Source organism: Penicillium lagena (assembly GCF_028827675.1).
Source record: "Penicillium lagena strain IBT 129212 chromosome Unknown utg000005l_segment0_segment0, whole genome shotgun sequence".
NCBI classification, from domain to species: Eukaryota; Fungi; Ascomycota; class Eurotiomycetes; order Eurotiales; family Aspergillaceae; genus Penicillium; species Penicillium lagena.
In genome coordinates, this window is record NW_026623226.1 from 1,292,365 (window position 1) to 1,315,667 (window position 23,303).

Genomic DNA, 23,303 nt, shown 5'->3' on the forward strand with positions numbered 1-23,303 from the left:
AGACTTGACATGATCCACGGACCATTTCTATGACTGCGACGCAGCAGATGCTGTTTTGCGAGGTACCCGCAGATTAGCCTTGATCCGTTCCAGCAATTCCTCGCGCGTCGCCTTCTGATTCGGCAACAGTCCTCGCTGTGATGGAGTGTTAGAAGTGCTGCTTTCTCAGCGGAAGCTAGACATACCACGCGAAGCCATCTCTTCATCTCTTCCGCCGTCCAGGACTCCGGATCTACTTGCTATCAGCACCTTATGTGTTTGACGGCGGAGCTCTGCTTACCTCCTGTCGGATCTGGCTCGTTGGGAAACATGTCGCCGCCCCAGATGGAGTAGGCAGCCACAGCCGTGACCATGCCGGCGAAGCCTGATGGGAATGTTAGATATTTAGACCTGTTTGGTTTGGGTCGTGTATACCAAGAAATAGATTCTGTTGCGCATTAGCTACTGTTCAGGACAGTGTGTGTAGTCCACCGTACCTTTGAATTTAGAGCTCGATCCAGCTGAGTTGGCATGTTGACTGACTGTTCTGGTAAACCCGAAGAGAGAAGTGGTGATGTTGTTCCGTTTATTAAAAGTCGCCGCCTGATCTGCACCGCCACCCGACGCCACAGTTTCTACACGTTGTATACATCCGCATTGCTCTTCCCATCTGCCTCTCCGGGAGAAGCAGTAAATATGCAGAGCATCCAGATCATGTCTCGTAGACTCTCGCTGGACGCAACCCCAAACGCCGCCTAGCCAGCGCAAATCACTGTCAATGGACGTTTACAGAGCCACGCCGATAGCCCTCGAGCGCGTCCTCGAACGGCCATGGCGCACTTTCCGCTCCAGCCACACTTCCTCACCGCCACACATGCACCAGCCACAGCCGAAGACCCGCGCTAAGGGCTGCAAACCCTAACACACAGTTCCTTCATTTCTTATCGTTCCTGGTCCATCACCATCCATATCCAATCCCCGACAATAATATCACCCGCCCACCATGCCTCGTGAAGTCTCCGATATCAAGCAGTTCATCGAGATCTGCCGCCGGAAGGATGCCTCCTGTATGTTTTGTGTGGTGGTGGAGGAGCAGGAGGATGATCCAAACTAACACCCACGCTTTTTCAGCCGCCCGCATCAAGCGCAACCGCAAGAGCCAGCAGATCAAGTTCAAGGTCCGCTGCGAACGCTTCCTCTACACCCTCGTCCTGAAGGACTCCGACAAGGCCGCCAAGCTCAAGCAGAGCCTGCCCCCTGGTGAGATCATGACACGATATTGGAATAGAATATGGAACACTAACACTCTCCCACAGCCCTCAAGGTTGTCGATGTGTCCAAGGGTGACAAGAAGAAGTCCCTGTAAAAAAATGACATGACCTGATGTCCGGAGGGATGGAGATGAGGGAATATGGCAAGAATTGGTCGGTCGATGCATGATATGCTACGTGCAACCAACAACTGTTAGATGATGGAGCGATGGCAAAAAAAGGAGCTGGATTGGTCCTTCTGCGAGTCAGCATGGGGGTGGTTTTGATGCTCGAATCTATTCATACCCTCGAGGACCACCCTTGTCGGAGCATTCAGTCCCTACATCATAATGAAAAGAAATTCAAAAAACAGTTGAAATATCTTCCTTGGCCCCGTGTATGTTGGAGGACTGCATGTACTCCTTGGTGCCCTCTCAACCATCCGCGGCTATTGCCGAGATAGCAATCTCCTCTTCGCTGTGATAGGAGTATAACTATCCCGTGTAATCACCCCCTCCCAGCTTCAATTATATATAATACAGTATAGTTATCTATTCGCCCGGCCGATACACAATCTCCGAATATCCCTCGACCTCAACCCTATACATCTCCTCAGATATATCGCTCGTCTCCAAATTCGCGCGCCGAAGCTCAAACTCGCCAAAGAAGTTCGGTTCATCCGACACCTTGCTGAATCCGAGACTTTCAAACAGGGCCAGGCTGCGCGTGTTCGACTGCCCGATCTTCACGCTCAGATAGGAGAATTCCAATCCGGTGTTCTTTCCTTCTCCCTCCCCTACTTTTCCTTCGCTTTCTTCTGTTCCCTTTCCCTCTGCTTTTCCAGAGATAGCAAAAGCTGTAGCTGTACTAGAAGAAGAGACCAAACCAAACCTCCCCTTCCCCCCCTCCTCAATCCCACCCCGCACGAACTCCGCCAGAATACCACTCTCATGCTCAGCGATATACCTCAAGAAGATCAACAACGCTGCACGCCCAAACCCGCGCCTCTGGTTCGCCTTCTCGGCGACCATCAGCTCGATCTCGCCGATGAGCTGCGGTGCCGAGTCGCCTTCGTCGCCGTCGTCGATGCGTAGGAATAGATTGATGTCTCCGATCATGTTGGGTGGGGAGTCATCTTCTGGGGTGAGGGTCGGGGCCGTGTTTATGTTGTTTATTACCCCAGCGGATGTAGAAGTAGAAGTAGCAGCCTCGCTATATGGTGGTATAGGTATGTGTATAGGCCGGCAGATAATAAAAGTCAATTTATCCGGATCCAAGCGCCAACTGCGCTGCATGGCATATTCTTCATCTAGCGTGAGCGGTTCAGAAGCGGTTGCTTCTTGGATTTCCTGTCGCTTTATTAGAATCCATTTCTTTTAATTCCTCTCTGTTCTGGCAGTGGGTACGCACCTCGTCTTGCATCCATTCATGGTAGCGGGGGACGTGCCGCGGCGAATATGGAACCAGGAGGGCCTTGGTGGTTGAGAGGGCTGGGGGTGATGTTAGTTGGTCTGTTCTGACTGGGTCTGCACTTCTTTGTGTGCAATACAATGCATCTGTTGTCTGGGGAGAGGTGGTTGCGTACCGGTATTGGCGTTGAGGAGCATTGTGATTCTGCCCTCTAGCCTTGCGGGAGGCACTAGTCGGCTTGGAAATATATATTGTCGGTCCTGGAAGCATGCAGTTGGTATATTTTCAGATCAAACACCCATTTGTATATCTGCTGGTCTCCTCAGGACTGTAGTTGACCAAGATGTCTTTTCTTTCTTTTCTTGATGGTGGTGGGGCGGACTTGATCTCGCCAAGCTCGACTGCAATTGGTACAGACCAAGTATACCATCCAGCACATTTTCCGATGTTAACAGGTTAAAAGGATAGACTCATTAATCAAATTCATGTCATGATGTCTCTTTTTAGAAGACTATATCACTTTTTCTCTTCTTGCCCCCCAAAAGCCCCAAACCGCACAACCTCCACCTCCAGCGTCTCAGTATCAACCAGCACCAGCTCGCCCGTCTCACCAAATCTCGGAAGCGACAACAGCCGCACGCGGGCAGAGGACGAGTCTGCCGCATCGGTCATCTCGGTATCGTCCCCACCTCCCCCGTCCAAGCGAAGCGGGATCTCGCCCTTGATGACCCGCGTGTCGAACTTGGGCTGGTTTCCTGTAAAGAAGATGTGGGGGCAGGCTTGCAGCACGAAGGGGTCGTCTTCTTGGAAGGGATATGCCCCTGCAAAATGGGTTAGTATTTAGGATTCTGACAAGCAGAAGAAAAAAAAAGAGGGCAAACATAAAACATACAAATTGTGTCGGGGGCAGTGGGGACACCGCACCGCCATCGGAGCATAGCTTCCATAATCCGCAGCCGTGCATCTGAGTCGTCTTCCTCGCCTTCATCACCGGTGAAATCCAGGTAGCGCAGGACATCGTCGACATTCTGTCCGCTGCAGCCCCAAAGCCGCCACCCTTCGACATCGCCCTCCCAAGGATTTGTGACACTGTCGAACCAGCCAGTTTCCGGATTACTCTCATCAGATGTCGGTGGTGCTGCCGCGTATGCTCTGGCTTGCGGAAACATCGCTCGGTGGATGGCCTGCTGCGGTAGAGAGAAATTCGCCGGATCGGAATCACCCGGCATGAGGGTTACGGGGATGCTGGGCAGGATTTCAGCGAGAAAATTATCGAGATGTGTGATGGGCGAGGCGTTGTAGGAGGCTGCATCGTAGCCGTACTTCTTCGGCGCAGCTTTCTTTTTCTCTCCTGCTGCATTGCCGGTGTCGAGTTCAGAGACCATATTGGCTCCGAGCGAATTACCTGCAATGACAAGCCGTGTGATCGTGGATGCGTCTGCCGAAGGGCTGTTTTCGGCATCGCCTGAGAATCCTGTGTAGCCCAAGAGATACTCGGACAGTAGCTCCAATGCGAGCGTATCGCTCGACGTCCCTGTAATACCCAGTCCACTGACAAACGCAATCTTGCCGGGCCTTGTTTCTTTCGCATCCTTGTCTCCCGCCCACCGCCGAGGCTGGAGCGGTAAGTCCGGCACCTTGATATCAATGACCTCGAAGTCACCATTCGCGTTCTCTGTCCCCAACGCAGCGATAATGGCACCGGTAGCCAAGTGTGTCGACGCAAGAACAGCACCCGTCAAACGCAGACGTCCGGACTCATCCTCCATCATGATCTGCGTCAACGACGGGTTCGATGGGTCGACGTATGTGCGACGCGGAGGCGGCGCAGATGTGAAATTCTAGGAGTCGGATCAGCTGAGCTCGATGGAACAAAGAGCGAGAGGGCAGTAAGCACGCACCTCCTTCGTCAGATCATCCAGAATATTTGGCTTCATCGGCATATCCATATACACAGTGCCAGCGACCCAGCACAGCTCGCCCTGTCGCACATCGAGCACTCGATCCACGCGCCGCGCGCGTTCGCCGGCAATCTGAGCCAGCGGTCAGTTCAGCTCTCATCCGCCCAGGATCTGCTTCTTCTCACATTGAATCCATCCCACGCTTCCGTCGCTACCTTCTCCACGACTGGTTTCAGGTGCGTCAGCCGCAGGAAGTACATATCGCCATACTGCTGCTTGTAGTGCCGTCCCGGGCCGGCGGGTAGGCGGAAGGTGTGCCGGGGCTTGTAGTGGGATTGTGCGCGGTAGACGGGTTCATGGTCTGTATTATCTGGCGGGCGTAGGAAGCCGTAGTCGGCGGTCTCGGAGACCATCTTGGGGATGACGATGGGTGATGATGGGGTGGGAGGTGCAGAGAACAAAGGGTGGACGCGACGCGTGCGCGTTCAGGGCATTCCCGCTGGGCCAGTTGGCTGCCCTCCATGACAGCGAAGTACATACACGATTGCAATCATAGTCAATGATTTCATTCGTCTATTTGGCTACGGTTCTTCCATGTGCCTAATCCATATTCCATTCGGCTGTATGCAATAAACCACAAGCCTCCTCGGTTCAGCACTAAGATGTGTACATTTTCATAACTCGCCCAACTCAGCCTCGGTCCGGTTATGCTTCCCCGCATTATCACCAATTTACCTACGCCCATTCACTCTATACTTATTGCTCCCTCATCCCCCCCTTCCTCTCCTACCCTTCAAGAACAACCACTCACAATGTCCCTCCACACCCCACTCTGCACCCTCCTTAAAATCCAGCACCCGGTCCTCCTCGCCGGGATGGCCCGCGCCTCGGGCGCCCCATTAGCCGCCGCAGTCTCCAACGCCGGCGGACTCGGCACAGTCGGCGGACTGGGGTATACACCGAAGCAGCTATCAGAGATGCTGACAGAGCTGAAATCACTCCTCCGCGACCCCAACCTCCCCTTCGGCGTGGACCTAGCCCTCCCACAAGTTGGGAACGGCGCGCGCGCCACAAACCACGATTACACGCACGGACAGCTAGACGAGCTGGTCGAGGTGGCAATCTCGCATGGTGCGAAGCTATTCGTTTCTGCCGTGGGCGTTCCGCCCGAGAAGACGATTAAGCAGCTACATGGTGCGGGCATCCTGGTTATGAATATGGTGGGTGCGCCGAAGCATGCGGAGAAGGCGTTCCAGCGGGGCGTGGATATCGTTTGTGCGCAGGGTGGTGAGGGTGGTGGGCACACGGGCGATATTCCGTTCTCGGTGCTTGTTCCTGCAGTTGTGGATGTGGCGCGCAAGTATCGCAGTCCCTTGACGGGGCAGCCGGCGCTGGTGGTTGCGGCGGGTGGAGTGAATGATGGGCGCAGCTTGGCAGCGTCGTTGATGCTGGGTGCTGCGGGTGTTTGGGTTGGGACGCGGTTTGTGGCCTCGGAGGAGAGCGGCGCGAGTCGCATGCATAAGGAGGCTGTTGTGGGCGCCCAGTATGGTGAGACGAAGCGCACGCTGGTGATCTCGGGGCGGCCGCTGCGGATGTTGCCTAATGACTATATCAAGGGGTGGGAGAGTCGGCCGGCGGAGATTGCGGAGTTGACGGCGAAGGGGGTTGTCCCGATGATGAACGATCTGGAGAACGAGAAGGATGTTGATATGCCCTTCCTCATGGGTGATGTGTCCGCGAGCGTCAAGGCGATCAAGCCGGCGGGTGTGATTGTGAGGGAGATGGTCCAGGAGGCCGTGGACATGCTCAAGGTTGGTGGCTCGTACATCGCGGCGAATGGCCAGGCGAAGCTATAAACGGATGAACGTGGTGGATATCTTTTTCTTTCTCTTTCATTCCCTGTTAAGGATAGCATGGGCATGTACTTATACAGAAACTCATGAAATAACAACATGACTCGCACAAACCCACGCAATTGTGCAATGCTACGGATAGAAAGAAGCGTGTCCTATCTTCCAGAAGAGCCAAAAACCGGAGATGCCCCAAATGCAAAGCCAAGGAAAAGGGGTGCTGTCAGTAATGCCATAAACATCAAAATGGATTTAGCGCCAACTACTTGTGCACACACAACCAAAATCAATGGCAACCGTTGACCACGGCTGCATTGCCATTCGTCCGGGTCTCCAACAGATTGGGCGGCGGTGGGGGTCCAAAGACCGGCCGTTCCGGGGGTTGGTCGACGCGACCTCCTGGCAGGTGGTGATCGTGGGCATCCAGCTCATCCTCATCACTCATCTCTTCCTCGTCCTCATCATCTTCGTACTCTTCATCGTATTCGCTCTCGGTGCCTTCGTCGTCACCATCCAAATCCCCGTCTGGCAATGCTTCGCCCCGACCCTGGGCCTGCATCCGACGACACAGGGCTTCGAGGTGGTGGCACTTTTTGCGCCATCTTTCCAGCTCCTCGTGGTTCCTCGTCCGCTCTTCTGCCATCTCGAGGATATTTCGGTTTGTTTGTTCGTGTTTGCGGTTGAGCGTATGATTCTCCTTTTCCAGCCGTTTGGTCTTCTTGGACATCTCTTCCATTTCTTTACGAAATGTAAGGAAGAGCTCGTTGCTGTTGTTCAAAGTATCCTCGACCTGATTGTCGGTTAGCGCGTGACGTCTCTATGGCAGAACCCGCTCCGTACCTGCTTGAACTTCTCCACGTAGATGTTAAGCTGACTGCGCAGCTCGGCTTCTGTGTGGGAGAAGGTGGAAACCTGCGAACTCAATGCCCGGCCGCGAGCACTCTCGTTCTCGGCAGTCCGGCGCTGTTCCTCATACTTGGACGTGAGACTTTGCAACTCGGCATCCTTACTGCGCAGGAGTCCTTTGTAATGCAGTTCACGCGTGTCAAATTGCTCAGTGATAGTCTTGAGCTTTGCCCGTAGCCTGTATGTCCAGAGTCAGTGACTGACCCAAGCCTGTATTTTTCAAATGCATACGCTTCATCCAAATCCACGTCCACTACTTTCTCGCCGCGAGGATTGCCCTTGGCGGCCATGATGTCTTGAATGTCGTAGAGGAGCGAGTCCAGACGTTCGTTGACGATCAGCCGGGCTTTCTTTTCCGTATCTTCCAGTTTCTTGTTTTCATCCTATGAGAGTCTCCGTTAATAACATTGTATCCTCTCACTAATTCCTGGAATCCCTGACCCACCTTGACTTTCTTGTTCTCCTTTGTAAGCTCGCGGCACAGCTTCTCCAACTTGTCTTTCATGGTCACGGTTTTGCTCAGCTCGGACTTGCCCTTGTCCTGGTCCTTCTGCAGCTGATCGGCACGCTTTTTGCTCTTGGCATAATCACGATCCAGCTTCTTCATATCGGCCAGCAGTTCGGTGTACTTTTTGTGCACGGCCTCGAGGCGGGTCATCGGAGACTCGATATTGTTGAGGAGCTGGTTGAGATCCCGAGTCGCTTTTTTCACCTCGCGCTCTGCACATCGAATAGGTTAGCCACCAGTGTGCGCTGAGCAACATAGACCAAAAGCCACGCACCGATTTCCTGTTCCTGATCCTTCTCGCCAGCCGCATCTTGCTCCAGCTGTGAGATTTTGGCGGCCAGCAATTTGGATGTTTCGTTGGGATCCGCCGCCTTCTTCCCCTTATTCTTCTTGGACATGGTTGTGGACGACATGGTGAATCTGCAAGGAAAACAACCGCAGACTCGAACGTTCGAGGCTGGGTTGGTATCGCGTGAACAAGCCCCGGGAGACCGAAAATTTGCGCAAAGGCTGTAGATACACGTCGAGAACGGTCAATCCAGGCTAGTGCTGGTGGTCGAGTAGGAGGGATCCCAGAGCCAAGCGGCGCAGATATGAGCAGTAACTCTGGGACGGCGAACGAGGCTGGGTTGGCGGAACTGTGAGCGGGATCGAAGGAACAGCGGTTCGTTCTCTCGCAGAACTCGGAGGGGGACCTTAGTCATCGACGACGAGTTCACTCAGCCAGGCACTGGGACGAATGTATACAGGCCCCCGCCAATTAATGCAGCTAGGAAGTATAGGGACAGTGTGCCAGAGGAGAACGAATAGCAGGAAACAAGCACACCCTGGCTGCACACCCGACCGCAGCTTCCGGAGGTGCAGGCACCGAACTTAGTCACGGGGGACTCGGCTGAGTCAGCCCAGTGGTCTTTTCCTGTTCGGCAGCTCAGATATTCTGGATTGGCCACACTCGTTCTGGACATCACTCCTAGGGGATGTTAATAGGCAGTTGTCCATCCATTCCCTCGTTATAGAGCTGTCACACCATGCTGCGCTCATTATTAGGTCAGAGCAGGGCCACCGTGCTGCGCCAGACCCTGTCTAACCGGTTGCCACGATCTACCATTGCCCTGAACACATGCAACCGAAGTGCTTCCACTGTGACTAGTCTCGACAACTTTCCCAAGGTTGGTGACAAATTGCATGGGTTTACCATTCAGGAGAAGAAGCATGTCCCAGAGCTGCATTTGACCGCGGTGCGACTCACCCACGACAAGACCGACGCGGACTACCTTCATGTGGCGCGCGACGACAAGAACAATGTCTTTGGAATCGGCTTCAAGACCAATCCTCCAGATGCCACTGGGGTTCCACATATTTTGGAGCACACCACCCTTTGTGGTAGTGAAAAGTGAGCTGCCGCACCTTGAGAGTGACTGCACCGGTCCTTGCTAACTGCTGCCTAGGTATCCAATCCGAGATCCGTTCTTTAAGATGCTTCCGCGCTCTCTTTCGAACTTCATGAATGCCTTCACCTCCTCGGACCACACCACATACCCCTTTGCGACAACCAACCAGCAGGATTTTCAAAACCTCTTGTCCGTCTACCTCGATGCCACGCTACACCCCCTCCTCAAGGAAGAGGATTTCAGACAGGAAGGATGGCGACTAGGTCCCGAGGACCCGCGTGCCTTGCAGGCAGCGTCAGGAGAGAAGCCGCAACTGGAGGACATCGTGTTCAAGGGAGTGGTGTACAACGAGATGAAAGGCCAGATGTCGGACGCAAACTATCTCTACTACATCCGCTTCAAGGAAAGCATCTTCCCAGCGATGAACAACTCAGGTGGGGACCCGGAGTATATCACGGACCTCACTCACAAACAGCTGTCGGAATTCTCGAAGCGCAACTACAACCCGAGCAACGCCAAGATCCTGACATACGGAGACATGCCTTTGGATGGCCATCTCAAGCAGATTGGAGCTGTCTTGGATGGATTCGAGAAAGGACAGGCCGACAAAGCTGTCAAATTGCCGCTGGATCTCAGCCACGGGTCTCTGAATATCACCGTTCCTGGACCTATCGATACATTCGCTAGTGAAGACAAACAGTACAAGACTTCCACTTCATGGTACATGGGTGACTCGACCGATATCGTGGAGACATTTTCCGTTGGCATCATCTCCTCGCTTCTGCTTGATGGATATGGCTCGCCCATGTATCGGGCGCTTATTGAAAGTGGACTTGGCTCTTCCTTCACCCCTAACACCGGCCTGGATCCCTCCGGCAAGGTCCCCATCTTCTCTGCTGGTGTCACAGGAGTTGGTGAGGCGGAAGCCGCCACCGTCAAAGAGACGATCCAGAACGTCTTCCGCGAGTCTGTGTCGGCTGGATTCAGTGAGGAGAAGGTGCGCGGCTTCCTCCATCAGCTGGAATTGGCATTGCGACACAAAACAGCAAACTTTGGAATAGGGGTGATGGAGAAGACCATTTCCTCCTGGTTCAACGGTACCAACCCGATGAAAGAGCTGGCTTGGAACGACGTCATTGAGGAATTCAAGGAGCGATACGCACAACCCGGATATCTCGAGTCTCTTGTGCAGAAATACCTCATCAACGATCAGTGTGTGACATTTACCATGGTTGGCTCACCCACCTTCAACAAGGAGTTGGACGAGAAGGAGGCAGTGAGAAAGGAGACGAAGCTTGCCCAGCTTATTGAAGAGCATGGCTCGGTCGAAAATGCTCTCACTAAGCTTGGTGAAGAGGAGCTGAAGCTGCTCAAGATCCAGGAAGACGCCCACAACGCAGACTTGAGCTGTCTCCCGTCTCTGCGAGTCAAGGATATATCAAGGGAAAAAGAGCGCAAGCCGGTTCGCGAGTCCCGTGTCGACGATATCGATGTGGTCTGGCGCGAGGCCCCCACCAACGGCCTGACTTACTTCCAGGCCTTGAATGCCTTTGAAGATTTGCCCGATGACTTGCGGTTGTTGATGCCCTTATTTAACGACTGCGTTATGCGACTGGGTACGGCCAACAGGTCTATGGAGCAGTGGGAGGACTTGATCAAATTGAAGACCGGAGGAATCTCAACTTCGTCCTTCCTCGTTTCATCCCCGACTCAGCTCGACAAGTTCAATGAAGGCATGCAGTTTTCTGGGTACGCCTTGGACAAGAATATTCCCGAGATGCTGGAAATGATTTCGACCTTGATGACTGAGACCGACTTCACGAGCCCTGCGGCGCCGGCCTTGATCCAGGAACTCCTGCGCCTTGCTACCAACGGTGCGCTAGATGCCGTTGCTGGCACTGGTCACAGATATGCGGTGAATGCAGCGGCTGCCAGTCTCTCGCGGAGTTTCTGGGTGCAGGAACAGCAGTCTGGGTTGGAGCAGTTGCAGGCGACAGCGAACCTGCTTCGTGATGCCGAGTCATCCCCTGAACGTCTCCAGGAGCTGATCGAGAAACTCCGTCTGATCCAGTCGTTTGCTATCAGCAAGACCCCAAGCTTCCGTGTCCGCATGGTCTGCGAAGCGGAGAGCGCTTCTCGCAACGAGTCAGTTCTGCAGAAGTGGATTGGCAAGCTGCCTCAGATCCGCCCCCCGAGTTTTACCGCAACCAACTTGAGCTTCAAGTCAGCCGACAAGGCTTTCTATGATCTCCCTTATAAGGTCTATTACTCTGGCCTGGCCACGCAAACAGTACCATTTGTCGATCCGTCCAGCGCACCCCTCAGCGTCCTTTCGCAACTCCTCACTCACAACTATCTTCACCCCGAAATTCGCGAAAAGGGTGGCGCGTACGGTGCCGGCGCCAGCAACGGTCCTATCAAGGGTATCTTCACTTTTATGAGCTACCGTGATCCCAACCCTCTCAACACCCTGAAGGTTTTCCAAAATAGTGGAATCTTCGCCCGGGACCGTGCCTGGTCCGATCGGGAGATCGAAGAAGCCAAACTTGGCATCTTCCAGGGTCTCGATGCGCCTATGAGCGTGGATGAAGAGGGCAGTCGCTACTTCATGAGCGGTGTCACTCATGAAATGGACCAGCGCTGGAGAGAGCAGGTCTTGGATGTCACGGCCAAAGACGTGAACCAGGCAGCCGACCGATTCTTGGTCAATGGCTCTCGACAAGCCACCTGCGTGCTGGGTGAGAAGAAGGACTGGGCGGGTTCCGAATGGGAGGTGCGCAAGCTGTCCATGGATCTCCAGAACAATGCTGCCGCATCTTCATAGGCAGGCCCTATTCTTCCTTTTGCCAGGACATTGAGTGGCAACATGTTGCCGTCAAGACCTGGTCGAAGGAAAGTGTACTATCACCTCGATACCCTGTCTATTTGTCCCCGTGTATTTTTATCATCCTGCACACTTCCCTGTACACTACACATATAACTGCTATATAGATCCCCTGTCTTCTCACTCTTCCTCTCCCATCCTTCATTGAACGCGCTGCAAGATCTATACGTGCTTTCGAGCACCAGAGCTGAATCACACACCCCTGCAACCAGTCACCCCCTTTGGTTGACAGATGTGGCATCCGTTCCCGGATGCAAGCGCAAGAGCAGTAGGGAATGTGAGCCCAAGACCTTTTCTTGCGGTACACTTCCTGACTCCGTTTCCCAGAACCGCCTTGAAACATCCCTCTTTCAGCCTACGCAAGGCGGACTAAAAACGCGAGAACATAACTCGGCACTATAACCCGGGATGTAACCACCCCTTCTGCCTTGCTGGCGTAGATGTATGTGTTAAAACATGGCGTTGGGGCAGTGTTTTTCAACCTCGCTTAATTTCTGTAGCTACATAACTAGCTATAATCCTGCAGAAGAACAGATCCTTTCCTTAAATTTAATTCCGACCCCAATAGTTCATTTATTTCGCACTGAAGAACCCTAAAACGAGTCCAATAGAAACGAACTGGCGCAGAAAGCGGAGAAAATACGAGTTGGCCCCATCTCACGTGTCTCGGCTGTGCAGGGCCGTTGAAACGTCACGATCAGCACTACAGATGCGTTCTTCATCCTACCTTTGTTAAAATGAAATCCAGGGCCATGTAGGAGCTCAATTTCTTGTGTGTGGGTTTATCATGAAGCAGTCGGGGTCTGTCGTGCTCGGCCCCAAGCCGACGAAAGCATGCGGTAAGTCAAAAAGGGGCAGCCTTACCACATGGGTTTGGGTTGTTGTGGAGCAGAGCTAACTAATGATTATGGGAATGAAGTCAATTGCCGGCGACTGAAGGTAATATTCACTGATAGTAGCCAATGTCGGAACTTGTGAACTGACGTCGTCTGCCAGATGAAATGTGAGGTCGCTGGCCCACCTCCGTGTCGGCGATGTCGCCAAACAAAGACGACTTGTGTGTTCAAGCCTCGTGCTAATGTATGTAATATTAGACTCAGCAAAGTATGATAGCTTACAGTTACTATAGGCTGCGGCTATCCATGAACTAGTTGAAGAATCCCAGAAGGAGTTACGTGCCTCGCAGTCTTCGGTGACCCAGGACCACAACACTATTCTGAACCGGCTGGATCGAATCGAAGCCGCTCTGGGCATCAGCCAATATCTTTATGATGAGGCAGCTTCGTCCCCTTCTCATTCTCATGATATGCATTATATGAGTCCTGAAGCGGAGTTGGATGATGTTCCTCTTCATGGTGTGTGGAAAGCAATTGCGCACCTGAGAATTATTACCCGCCCGCCGCCGGACGAACGTATATGGTCTCGACCTCTTGTCAAGCAGTTATGGAGCTCGTATGCAATTTCCCCAATGCTATTATATGCAACAACCTTGCTAATGGTGTTCTAGGTTTCTGAACAATCTACCGCTTCTTCACTTTCTCACTGACCGTGGCGCTTTTGCTTCTCCGACGCCGTTACTGCTTGCTTCAGTCCTCTATATCTCTGCGCTGCACCATTCATCATCGGAGCTTGCGTCATTAGAGGCGGGGTATTTTGCAGCGACATGCAGTGCCATTGCTGAGCTGGTCATTCCATTTCCGCACCCTAATCTTTCACATATGTCGGAGGGTAACTATGATGAATCGGAGCAAGATCAGCCTCCACCAGCTACAAAGTGCAAGGCATTTCACAATATCCTTGGGTTAATAATGGCCAGCCTGAGCTCAGAAGCCTATATCGATGCCACCGGATCATGGATCGCAATGGCGTACCGTCTCTGGCTGGACCACTGTCCTTCTGAAATGGATGAAACAACGGTACAGGACTGGCGTGGCTTGTTTTCTGGTCTCCAAGTAAGACAGTCTTTCAAGTTCTCCAGATGCGGTTCACTGACCTCCTCATAGGTAATTGATATAGAGCACGCTTCAATGCATATGTCGTATCCACTGCTCCCGCGCCATCCACCAAATCCAGATCTCCAACGTCTGGACAGCCACCAGGAAAATGCCTTTCAAGGTCTTGCGGAAATGATGCATTACGGAATGAGCCATTTTGTCGGCCGTGGACTCCCGACGATATGGAGTTCTGTCAACGCAGACGTCGCCGACTCCATGCCCGTAGTTCGAACGCCTTTTACCGAGCATGATTCCAAGGTTATCCGACTTTGGGCGCGCAAGCTTGACGACTGGCTGGTTAGATATAATGGAGCGGTTGGTAAGTGCTAGGCTACATGAATATTCTTTTTGACCATGGACAAACTAACAAAGTGCGTGCTTGCTGCCTTAGAACCATCTCCGTCAGATCGACAAGGTATTCTCATTCTTCTGCAGTATCATTTGCACAAACTCTATGTGCTTTCCATATATCACCCTGCTCGGGGATTTGACCTAGGGTCTGCAAATATTAGTGCTGGCGAGCGACATGAGCTACTTGTTTCAGCGCGGGCAGTCCTGAAGCTGCGGCAAGATGATGCTAGTATTTGGTCTAACTGGGATTTAGTAGTGAGTACGGCCTGTCCCGAAATTGACGAAACTTGTCTGATTATGCATAGATGATCACCTGGGCAGCCCTTCTACTCCTTCGAGGTGTTGAAGATGGCATGACGCATCCGGATGGTATGAACTATTTATTATTGGAAATGAATCTCGACTAACATACCGGATATACAGACCTCAACCTCATCCAAGCACACCTACACAGCCTGCAACTAAGTCACCAGTCTGCAGTAAGCATCCACACCGTTTTATCTCGCCGTCTCGAATCCGGAATTCAAACCATGCACACGCCACCAGACAGCAGCGCAGCCCTACCTTTCCCGCTCCCAAATCCCGAGGATTCATGGACAATATTTGACCAGGAGATCATGTCGCTAGCCAATCCTCCATGGCTATTCCAAGACTCATCTCAACTCACCTCGTCTCACAAATCTGTAAATATGCAACAACCTCCCTCGCAACTGCAGTCTGGAATCGCACCTGTTCAATATGACTCCAGCCTATTGGTAAACAATCCCCAATCTTTTGCGGCGAATACGCAGTGGAATGTCGCCGGGCATATACAGGGTGCCTTACCGACGACGCTGAACCGGCTTTTTGAGAATGAGAATAGTGCACAACATGGCGGTTCTCTCATGTAATATATCGAACTTTGGTCTTTCAGTGGTTTGAAGTTTTTCGTTCGATTCATAGGTGTTACTGGTGAATGGTGAATTGGCCGGGTAATTCATCGTTGGGATTCTATATGGAAAGAAACAAATACCCAGTAGTATCATAAATTTCTCCCTCATTTCAAGATCTCCAAAAGCTCTTATCTGTCCAATTGCCATGCCTCTCTTGTTCCAAGTTCTCGATCCAAGCTAGATATCCTTTCAAAGATGCGTCATCTGTTTCTCGACTTAGTCGACCAGTCCACCGTCCATGTATTTGCATCCATGCCCCTAGCTCGATACCTAACCAGATCCACATATTCGTAAGCATTTCGATCCATCTCAAGCCTTCTACCACAAAGCATTTCATCAAATAATAAGCTAAAAAAAAAGTCTACAGCCTCCTAACAGCAAATCTCAACTTGAAAGTCTGCACTCCGCCATGAAAGCTTCTCATGGCTCGATCAGGGCCCTCCCATACTTCCATCCAAGCCTGAACATCCCACTTCGTGCCCGTCTCCTTTGAAACCTGATCCCAAAGCCTCTTCCACGTCGATGGATCATGCCGGTAGTGTTTCTCGTCAGCTTCTTGATTTAGCGGGTCTTGTCGACCAACCTGCCGTCCAATCAACAAAGACCCAGGCTGTGCACAAAGCAAGCTAACCACCCGCTTGGCAATAGTGATCTGCTGATCCCAGGTAAAGAGATGGAAGAAGGACGCGGCATTGATGATGTTGACTCGGCCGGTTAGCGTGTTTACTAAGTCGGAGTTATCATCGAAGATGTCTGCGCTGATGAATTGGGACTTCAGACTGTCACGATCCGCAAAGAGGTCGTAACCTATCTCGAAGAAGTCAAGGCGGAGGTCAGATGCGTAGAGGTTCTCTGAAGGTACGCCGTCGAAGACCTGTGTTTCTTGATTAACGAAAGTTCTAGTTGCGAATAGTAGGAGCAGATTACCAGGTGACGCAGCTCTTGTCCAACTGCACAGCCTACGTCCAGCAGCTTCTGGCCAGACTTGAGCCGTTCTAGAATCTCGGAGTAATGTGGCGATTGAGGGACGCTCATGTCCAAGAAGCGGAACGAGCCGATGCAGGGGTATGGGAACTATTCATGGTATTTCAGTGAATGTTCTTATAGTGAAAAATCAGGTTGAAAGAGTGTAGATGTCCACTAGTGACAAAGCGATAGCCTCAAGAATAAAAAATTGATCTCACTACCGACATGGAATGTCAACATCACTCACCACAGAGAAAGCCCGATCTCGCTATGGGAGAACAGTCAGTATCCACAATCATAATGTTAGTCAAGGCAATCCTTACGACTGTTTTCACATGGTGCACCACCTCCCCCGGCGAGATCTTGCTGTACTTCTCTAGCAAAGTCTTGGCCGGCTCAGGAACCTCCTCTAGATCCGCCACGTACCAGGGGAACCTTTCCCGATCGAATCCTCCGTCGAGAATCGAACGAAGTTCAGTCTCGGATTTCGCCATGGCTGGTCTCCTCTGTAACTGGAGAGGGTTTAATAGAACCTTTGTCTATTCCGAGGTGAGTGGAAGTTGAATCGGAGCAGAAGAGCTGACGACGGCCCCACGTGCTGTGGGGCAGAGACGCCATCTAGCCGGTATTGGCCTTCGATAAGGTAGACTATTAAGGATGATGGGAATATAATTTATTGCAAACCTTACACGGCTGCCATGAGGGCTGCTTGCGGTGAAAAACCCGTCGCTCTTCATCCAGGAAAAGAATGCAGACAATTGAAGCTGGCGGAGACCGCCCAGGCTATATATCTTCTCTCATTCGAGTTGATTTTGTCGTCCTTAAACTTGACAGCTGCTATTTCTGGCACCAACTTGACTATTTGAGGAGCCAGACTGGATTGCAAAGGTATTCAATTGGCTCTTGGCCATTTAATGTGTTGTGTGACAAGATATGATTAAGTCAACTCAGACAAAACAATGGTCACATATTGACGAAAAATTCTTCCCCCTTCGGCATTTGACTATCTCGATCTTTCTGCTTGACTTCATATTTTACTGGGCCTGTAATTCAAAATACTGTTCTTGGACCCGATATCTGGATCCAATATCCAGCTCACATAGCCAAAGTAACCGACCTTGAGATCTTTGAACTCAATCAGTTTTACCCACTGAGCAAAAACCGGCGAGCGGCGAGTAAAACTCGGCACGTACCATGTAGGACTGACTACTGTAAAAGTGATATTCATATAAAGTAAATTGGTATATTCAAGCCAAGATCCAACACCAAGTCATCGTCCTAGCTTGTTCGCACGCAGGGGTATAAGAAGGTACAAGAAGCAAGTTACTCGTCATATCGTACAGCTAGAATAGAAGGCTGAGGAATGGACGCAATCCACGGTTTAGTGTGGTCCATCCATATCGGTGCCGCTAGGCTGTTTAGGGGAGTCAGCCTCAAAAGAAGGGAAGGGTTCGGATTGGTAGCCAGAGAATCTTCGACTGGACGAGTCACTCCATTGCCTGGCATGACTTGGTCTTTCCACAGTTGGGCTGACCAAAGGCGAAGATCCAGTGGGCGACCGGGTGGGTTGAGCAGAAGTGACCGAATGAGGATCGACTTCATCTTCAAGGCCGCGGCTCAAGGCCAGCTCGTGTGCGACAGCCCGTCTCTTTTGGATTGCTGATTCTTCTTCGAATGCAGCGTGCTGTTCTTCCAATTTCAAATCTGCAATCGAAGGGGTATCAAGCCCTTGCACCACTGCCACATCTGATGCTGGCGATTTAGTAGACCGCTTCTTCTTCTTCTTCTTTGCCTTCTTCTTGGACGACGTCCCCGCTAAGCTGGAAGTGCCCGAGGCGGATTTCGTCATCTCTGATTTCGGCCCGGACTGGTCCTCGTATTCTAAACCAGTACCTCGGTGGCCAAGCACAAATGCGAATTCGTCATCTAGTGGTACTGCATCTTCTTCTTCGTCGCTGGGGATCAAATCGCCGCGTGAGCTTAGTGAATTTGTCGTCCCGAGCGAAGACTGAGTTGCACTCCGATTCCTTCCATTGGGACTATTATAGGAGCGGATGAGATCTTCGTCGGCAGCCTCCATCAAAGGCTCCTCTTCCTGCGCGAAACGATGCAAACCCGACGGCTGCTCCTGCAGATCGGCCGCTGAGGGACGGTACTTCACACCGCGCGCGCCAAATCTCCATGGAAATCGTTCAAGGAAGCCGAGTAATGACGAGCTGGGAATAATGGTTGGATCTGGGCGGTTGTCCGGGATATGCACTGTGCTTCTCCGCCTGGAATTGCGCGTGCCATAGCTCATTTTCCGCGGCCGACGTGGCTGCTCCGCGGTGCCTTGTGCCAATCCACTCCCTGCCAAGAGACGATCGAGTTCTCCCGCTCCCCAACCAAGTAAAGTATCATCCGCATCTTCATTGTCCCAATCGTCGTAGAAGTCAAATACAGCCTCGGCACGGCCGCGCCGTCGTCGTCGCAAGTGGTCTTCTCTAGTTGGGAGACAGGGCGCGGTACAGGCGTACACGCAGGTACCGAGGGAAGCAAAGCACGGCGATATGTAATTATGCGAAAAGGTGTAGATACCTTCCTGGGCGGTCTCGTTTGCCGATTCGAGGTTATGTGAGATCTGGTTGATCCGCTGGCGGATGCGAGGGTCGCGCGGGCGCATCATCTTGGATGGGCAGCGCAAGGGGCAGAAAGTGTTGGTTATTCACTGGCATCGGCGACATTGAAGAAGGGATCCCTTGGAGTCAACGGGGTCAACCCAGGCAAGGGTGAGGAGGAAGCCAAGACGACGCAACCGACGATGTCATCTGACGTTAGTCAGCGCGGCACGTGAGATCCGCTGTTTGGGTTTGGCAGACACTCAGGGTCTGTCGCTCTATATCATGGTCTATTATATTCGCTTCCTCAAGACCCCCCGAGTCCAGCAGCAGAAGGGGTCCTCTGTTGTGTCTGCGTTGTTCTGCATCACCACGGATCTTGGAGATGCATTCCTGGCCCAGGATGTGGACTTGATCGCAGAATTAGCTATCTCTCATTCCTCAAAAATCCTGAGCTCGAAGTCCCTGACATGGCAAGCTGGGAAACGTGAGCTTCCAATTTCTCTGGAGTTGCGTCGTGGCCTTGCACAGCAACCCGTGGTGTTGACTGTTCGGCCTCTGGGCCCTCAGTCGCTTGTCAAAGACTCACTATGCCCAATCCCATTAGTGGTCTCGGGCTGGAGTACCCCAATCTCGGCGCAATTGCCGGCTGAAAAGCTGATTGAACGCCGGTTCAGTCTCGGGGACAGCCTAGAATCCCAAACATCGGACCTCTGCATTTCCGAGGAGACTGGCAACAGCATTGCTCGGCATATCTGGTGAGCCAAGTTCCAACCATCTAAATGGGACCAGCATCTAAACAGCAAATGACAGGGATGCGGCGCTCGCCTCAGTAATATACCTCCATCAAATAATCAGCGGAGCATCAGAGGGAATGCCCTCGCTCCGCCACCTCTTACAGCACCCACGCCAAACCCCTCTCCAGGTGATTGAGCTGGGAGCCGGATGTGGCATTGTGGGCATTGCCCTCGCCCAGCTGCACCCCCACTGCTCCGTCTTACTCACAGACCTCCCCGAAGTCGAGGAGATTGTCACACGGAATATCAATGCTGCCCGACCGGCCCCCAAGTCGACAGTCTACTATCAGTCTCTCGATTGGAACAAACCGCCACCCGATGGTCTCTGTCGCAACGCTATCGATCTGATCCTGCTGTCCGACTGTACCTACAATGTCGACAGCTTGCCCGCGCTGGTCTCTACGCTGGACCGCTTGGTCCGGAGCTCGCCGGGGGCGATCATCTTGGTGGCCCTGAAGAGGCGGCACGACAGCGAAACGGTGTTTTTCGATCTGATGCAATCCGCAGCGTTCCAGTGCCTCCAGGACCGCATCCCGCTTCCCTCACAGCATGACCAAGTCGATCAGATCGAATTGTACTGCTACAGCCGATGAGGGATCTGTGTGACCAATGGATCTACGCTAACAGACTGATCTGGTGGTGTCCCACTGTTGTGCGTCATGATTTTCGCTGGCTAGTTCGCGGGGAGCGGTTCCCGAGAGCTTTCTTCCTTGGCCACTGCTCTACGGTGACACAATCAATCCCTGGTCGGACAACAGCAGTCCGGCTGTGTAAATAATGTTAGTAAAACAAATAACTGTAATAAAAATAGAACCAATTCGACCGGCCGGGTCTAGTTCCTGCGCGAAGAAATCGCTCACTGTTCGGTCTGGCCACCCTAGGCATAGTCGTACCTGGACTCAGCGAGCCCAAGCACTCCGGTTCGGGTGATTACGTGAGGTAGTGCAACCTTTCCCCGGAGCGTCATCTCTATGTGTTTGCTCGTCTCCTCCACGACCTATTATTATTTCTGCTAGTGAGTCTTTTTTTTTGTTGGCAGGATTTGTTTGTGGAGAGAAAAAAACACCTCTGCGTGTGTTGTCCGTGCGTGTTCCTCCAATAATGCCCTAAACCCAAGCTACCCTGCCCTGGCCCGACTCCAAACCCAAAAAAAATCTGACTGCCCCTCCGACGTAACTCACGACTGGCCGCCTTTTATTCTCTCCCCCTCCTTCTTCCTCCATCGTCTCTCTTGATCATCACTATTTCGCCCCAGCTGACCCGCGGTTCAGATTCTCAAGTTTATTCCCTCTGCCTTTGGAAACCCCCCTCCAAAGGCAACAATCAATCCGCTCACCACGGCTCCCGTAGCCTCGCTTGTGCTCCTCCGTCAAGTTGTCTCGACCCGACGACCCCGCGACACGCTTAACAACATTCCTCCTCCTGCTACAGGCTTCTGAGCTTTCGTCCGGTGCGCCTTTTTTCAGCCCATTGACTCCACCACCGGTCAATTCTTCTACCCTTGAGCTGCCGCATAGGACTACTCTGAAGTTCCTTCCTCTTCAGGAGGAAGGGTCTTGGAGACTTGGTCTAGTCAACTACGGTTGTGACGGTTATCGTCCTCCCTAACACGCAGCCGCGTTACTTGATTGATTGATCTTATACTTCTTTGTTGTTCTCTTATATCGTGCCGAGTCGCAGCTGCACGGTTATGGCCCCGACTGCATGTGTATCGCATGCTGAACTATGCACCATCAAACAGGACTATCTTAATAGTCTAGACCATCACGGTCAGGTTAGCAGCCATGGAGAGGACGACTTGTTGCAATCTCGGTTGACGGCCAAGGAATTGGTTCTGGATGTGCTGAAGAAACGGGCCACCGAGGTGGATGTGGACCGCTGTGGCCCTGGGGAGGAGGATGCGTTCTATGTCGCGGACATGGGCGAGGTGTACCGCCAGCACCTGCGCTGGAAGATGAATTTGGGTCGCGTCAAGCCCTTCTATGGTAAGTCCCGTTCTGATCTAGTCCCAAATTCCAGGCAATATTTACTAACCGCCATCCACAGCGGTCAAGTGTAACCCGGACCCGGAGGTTCTTCGCCTCATGGCCGAGCTCGGAAATGGGTTTGATTGTGCGTCCAAGTCTGAGATCGAACTGGCTCTGCAGGCCGGTATCGAGCCAAGCCGCATCATCTATGCCCAGCCCTGCAAGACCAAGTCCTACCTGCGGTTCGCCGCCGAGGCAGGCGTCAAGCAGATGACTTTTGACAATGCCGACGAGCTGTACAAGATCAAGGCGACTTTCCCCGACGCCGAGCTGTACCTCCGCATTCTGACGGATGACTCTACCAGCCTGTGCCGGCTGAGTATGAAGTTCGGCGCTTCCCTAGATGTGGCCCAGCAGCTGCTCGAGCTGGCACACCAGCTCGAACTCAAGGTTGTCGGCGTCAGCTTTCACGTTGGCTCCGGCGCAGAGGACCCTACTGCTTTCCTCAAGGCGGTCCAGGATGCGCGACTGGTGTTCGACCAGGCTGAGGAAGTGGGCCACGTACTCCACACCCTGGATGTCGGCGGTGGTTTCTGCCAGTCGAGTTTCGAGAAGTTTGCCGGTATCTTGAGCGATGCTCTAGATAGCTACTTCCCGCCGCACATCCGCATCATCGCCGAGCCGGGTCGCTACTACGTCGCCAGCGCGTTCACCCTCGCTGCCAATGTCATCGCGCGGCGCGATGTCCCGGACCCGCTGGACCCCTCCCGCGATGCGTACATGCTGTACCTGAATGACGGCGTCTACGGCAACTTCTCGAACATTATTTTCGACCACCAGCACCCCGTGGCCCAGGTTCTCACCAGCGCCGCGGACCAGCCTGCCTCCCGGGGCTCTCCGAATCCTGCGACTTCGGAGAGCATCTCGTACTCGATCTGGGGCCCGACCTGCGACGGCATCGACGTCATCTCCGAGCGCATCGACCTGCCGGGTCTTCTGAATGCGGGCGACTGGCTCTACTTTGAGGATATGGGCGCCTACACCAAGTGCAGCGCTACTCGTTTCAATGGGTTCTCCGATAACCACGAGGTGATCTATATTTCCAGCGAGACTGGTGCTTCTGCTCTCCTCAACTATTAACTAGTTGGGTCCTTGTGCTGTGTGCTTTCTTCCCTCCTGGTTTTTCTGCTCGCCCATGTCGTTCGTTGTCTGTTTCGGGTCCTTTCTGTTTGGAAATATTTTTGTTGCTTGTCTTCCTTAAGACGGGGTTGACTTAATATGTGATTTGCGTGATCGTGTTGCATTGCAATCTACCTTTTAAAAAGAACAAAAATAGAATAGAACTGGGTTCTTCGTTATTTTTCTGAGTTCATTCATAACCGTTTCTCTCAAAACAGTCAGGTGTAGCAAGATGTCTCTGGCATGTAACTCTGATTTATCAGTACAGACGCGCTCGAAATCAATTCCACCAACTTTATTCGCTTCGATTATTTCCCGAGCTCTATTGAAACATGCTAGTCTATCTTGATTTAGCGAATTTCAGAGTCTAGAAACGTATTGTAAGGCTGTAGTCCTAGGCCAAAAGGCCCAAACTAATTATTATGATGAATGTCATTGCTC

At 52.4% G+C, this 23,303-nt stretch overlaps 12 protein-coding genes across 12 annotated transcripts; 6 read left to right on the forward strand and 6 right to left on the reverse strand.

Moving 5' to 3' along the window:
- Positions 1 to 27: 27 nt before the first annotated feature.
- On the reverse strand, positions 28 to 512 carry N7510_007211 (Ish1 domain-containing protein; the record flags this gene model as incomplete). Its single annotated transcript, XM_056979136.1, has 5 exons — positions 28 to 135; positions 186 to 232; positions 281 to 364; positions 415 to 427; positions 477 to 512. The coding sequence occupies 5 exons, from the start codon at positions 510 to 512 to the stop codon at positions 28 to 30; spliced, it is 288 nt and encodes a 95-aa protein (XP_056832179.1).
- A 470-nt stretch (positions 513 to 982) lies between these two features.
- On the forward strand, positions 983 to 1,345 carry N7510_007212 (60S ribosomal protein eL38; the record flags this gene model as incomplete). The annotated part of the gene is made up of 3 exons (XM_056979137.1): positions 983 to 1,046; positions 1,111 to 1,239; positions 1,296 to 1,345. 3 exons carry the CDS (start codon positions 983 to 985, stop codon positions 1,343 to 1,345), a joined length of 243 nt encoding a protein of 80 aa, XP_056832180.1.
- Positions 1,346 to 1,780: 435 nt separating this feature from the next.
- Positions 1,781 to 2,836, reverse strand: N7510_007213 (uncharacterized protein; the record flags this gene model as incomplete). Its single annotated transcript, XM_056979138.1, has 3 exons — positions 1,781 to 2,578; positions 2,640 to 2,719; positions 2,815 to 2,836. The coding sequence occupies 3 exons, from the start codon at positions 2,834 to 2,836 to the stop codon at positions 1,781 to 1,783; spliced, it is 900 nt and encodes a 299-aa protein (XP_056832181.1).
- A 319-nt stretch (positions 2,837 to 3,155) lies between these two features.
- N7510_007214 (DNA-directed DNA polymerase delta subunit POL31) lies at positions 3,156 to 4,953 on the reverse strand (the record flags this gene model as incomplete). Its single annotated transcript, XM_056979139.1, has 4 exons — positions 3,156 to 3,460; positions 3,532 to 4,480; positions 4,541 to 4,672; positions 4,726 to 4,953. 4 exons carry the CDS (start codon positions 4,951 to 4,953, stop codon positions 3,156 to 3,158), a joined length of 1,614 nt encoding a protein of 537 aa, XP_056832182.1.
- Positions 4,954 to 5,352: 399 nt separating this feature from the next.
- On the forward strand, positions 5,353 to 6,396 carry N7510_007215 (NAD(P)H-dependent flavin oxidoreductase; the record flags this gene model as incomplete). The annotated part of the gene is made up of 1 exon (XM_056979140.1): positions 5,353 to 6,396. The coding sequence occupies one exon, from the start codon at positions 5,353 to 5,355 to the stop codon at positions 6,394 to 6,396; it is 1,044 nt and encodes a 347-aa protein (XP_056832183.1).
- A 280-nt stretch (positions 6,397 to 6,676) lies between these two features.
- N7510_007216 (taxilin) lies at positions 6,677 to 8,217 on the reverse strand (the record flags this gene model as incomplete). The annotated part of the gene is made up of 5 exons (XM_056979141.1): positions 6,677 to 7,180; positions 7,231 to 7,474; positions 7,528 to 7,679; positions 7,742 to 8,016; positions 8,079 to 8,217. The coding sequence occupies 5 exons, from the start codon at positions 8,215 to 8,217 to the stop codon at positions 6,677 to 6,679; spliced, it is 1,314 nt and encodes a 437-aa protein (XP_056832184.1).
- Positions 8,218 to 8,832: 615 nt separating this feature from the next.
- cym1 (pitrilysin family metalloprotease cym1) lies at positions 8,833 to 12,019 on the forward strand (the record flags this gene model as incomplete). The annotated part of the gene is made up of 2 exons (XM_056979142.1): positions 8,833 to 9,197; positions 9,253 to 12,019. The coding sequence occupies 2 exons, from the start codon at positions 8,833 to 8,835 to the stop codon at positions 12,017 to 12,019; spliced, it is 3,132 nt and encodes a 1,043-aa protein (XP_056832185.1).
- Positions 12,020 to 13,075: 1,056 nt separating this feature from the next.
- Positions 13,076 to 15,314, forward strand: N7510_007218 (fungal specific transcription factor domain-containing protein; the record flags this gene model as incomplete). Its single annotated transcript, XM_056979143.1, has 7 exons — positions 13,076 to 13,159; positions 13,209 to 13,531; positions 13,587 to 14,031; positions 14,083 to 14,392; positions 14,465 to 14,679; positions 14,730 to 14,793; positions 14,848 to 15,314. The coding sequence occupies 7 exons, from the start codon at positions 13,076 to 13,078 to the stop codon at positions 15,312 to 15,314; spliced, it is 1,908 nt and encodes a 635-aa protein (XP_056832186.1).
- A 403-nt stretch (positions 15,315 to 15,717) lies between these two features.
- N7510_007219 (uncharacterized protein) lies at positions 15,718 to 16,816 on the reverse strand (the record flags this gene model as incomplete). Its single annotated transcript, XM_056979144.1, has 4 exons — positions 15,718 to 16,230; positions 16,284 to 16,430; positions 16,570 to 16,590; positions 16,646 to 16,816. The coding sequence occupies 4 exons, from the start codon at positions 16,814 to 16,816 to the stop codon at positions 15,718 to 15,720; spliced, it is 852 nt and encodes a 283-aa protein (XP_056832187.1).
- Positions 16,817 to 17,703: 887 nt separating this feature from the next.
- On the reverse strand, positions 17,704 to 18,987 carry N7510_007220 (uncharacterized protein; the record flags this gene model as incomplete). The annotated part of the gene is made up of 1 exon (XM_056979145.1): positions 17,704 to 18,987. The coding sequence occupies one exon, from the start codon at positions 18,985 to 18,987 to the stop codon at positions 17,704 to 17,706; it is 1,284 nt and encodes a 427-aa protein (XP_056832188.1).
- Positions 18,988 to 19,204: 217 nt separating this feature from the next.
- Positions 19,205 to 20,309, forward strand: N7510_007221 (protein N-lysine methyltransferase family protein; the record flags this gene model as incomplete). Its single annotated transcript, XM_056979146.1, has 2 exons — positions 19,205 to 19,677; positions 19,733 to 20,309. The coding sequence occupies 2 exons, from the start codon at positions 19,205 to 19,207 to the stop codon at positions 20,307 to 20,309; spliced, it is 1,050 nt and encodes a 349-aa protein (XP_056832189.1).
- Positions 20,310 to 21,406: 1,097 nt separating this feature from the next.
- On the forward strand, positions 21,407 to 22,823 carry N7510_007222 (type III PLP-dependent enzyme; the record flags this gene model as incomplete). Its single annotated transcript, XM_056979147.1, has 2 exons — positions 21,407 to 21,701; positions 21,763 to 22,823. The coding sequence occupies 2 exons, from the start codon at positions 21,407 to 21,409 to the stop codon at positions 22,821 to 22,823; spliced, it is 1,356 nt and encodes a 451-aa protein (XP_056832190.1).
- Positions 22,824 to 23,303: the final 480 nt, after the last annotated feature.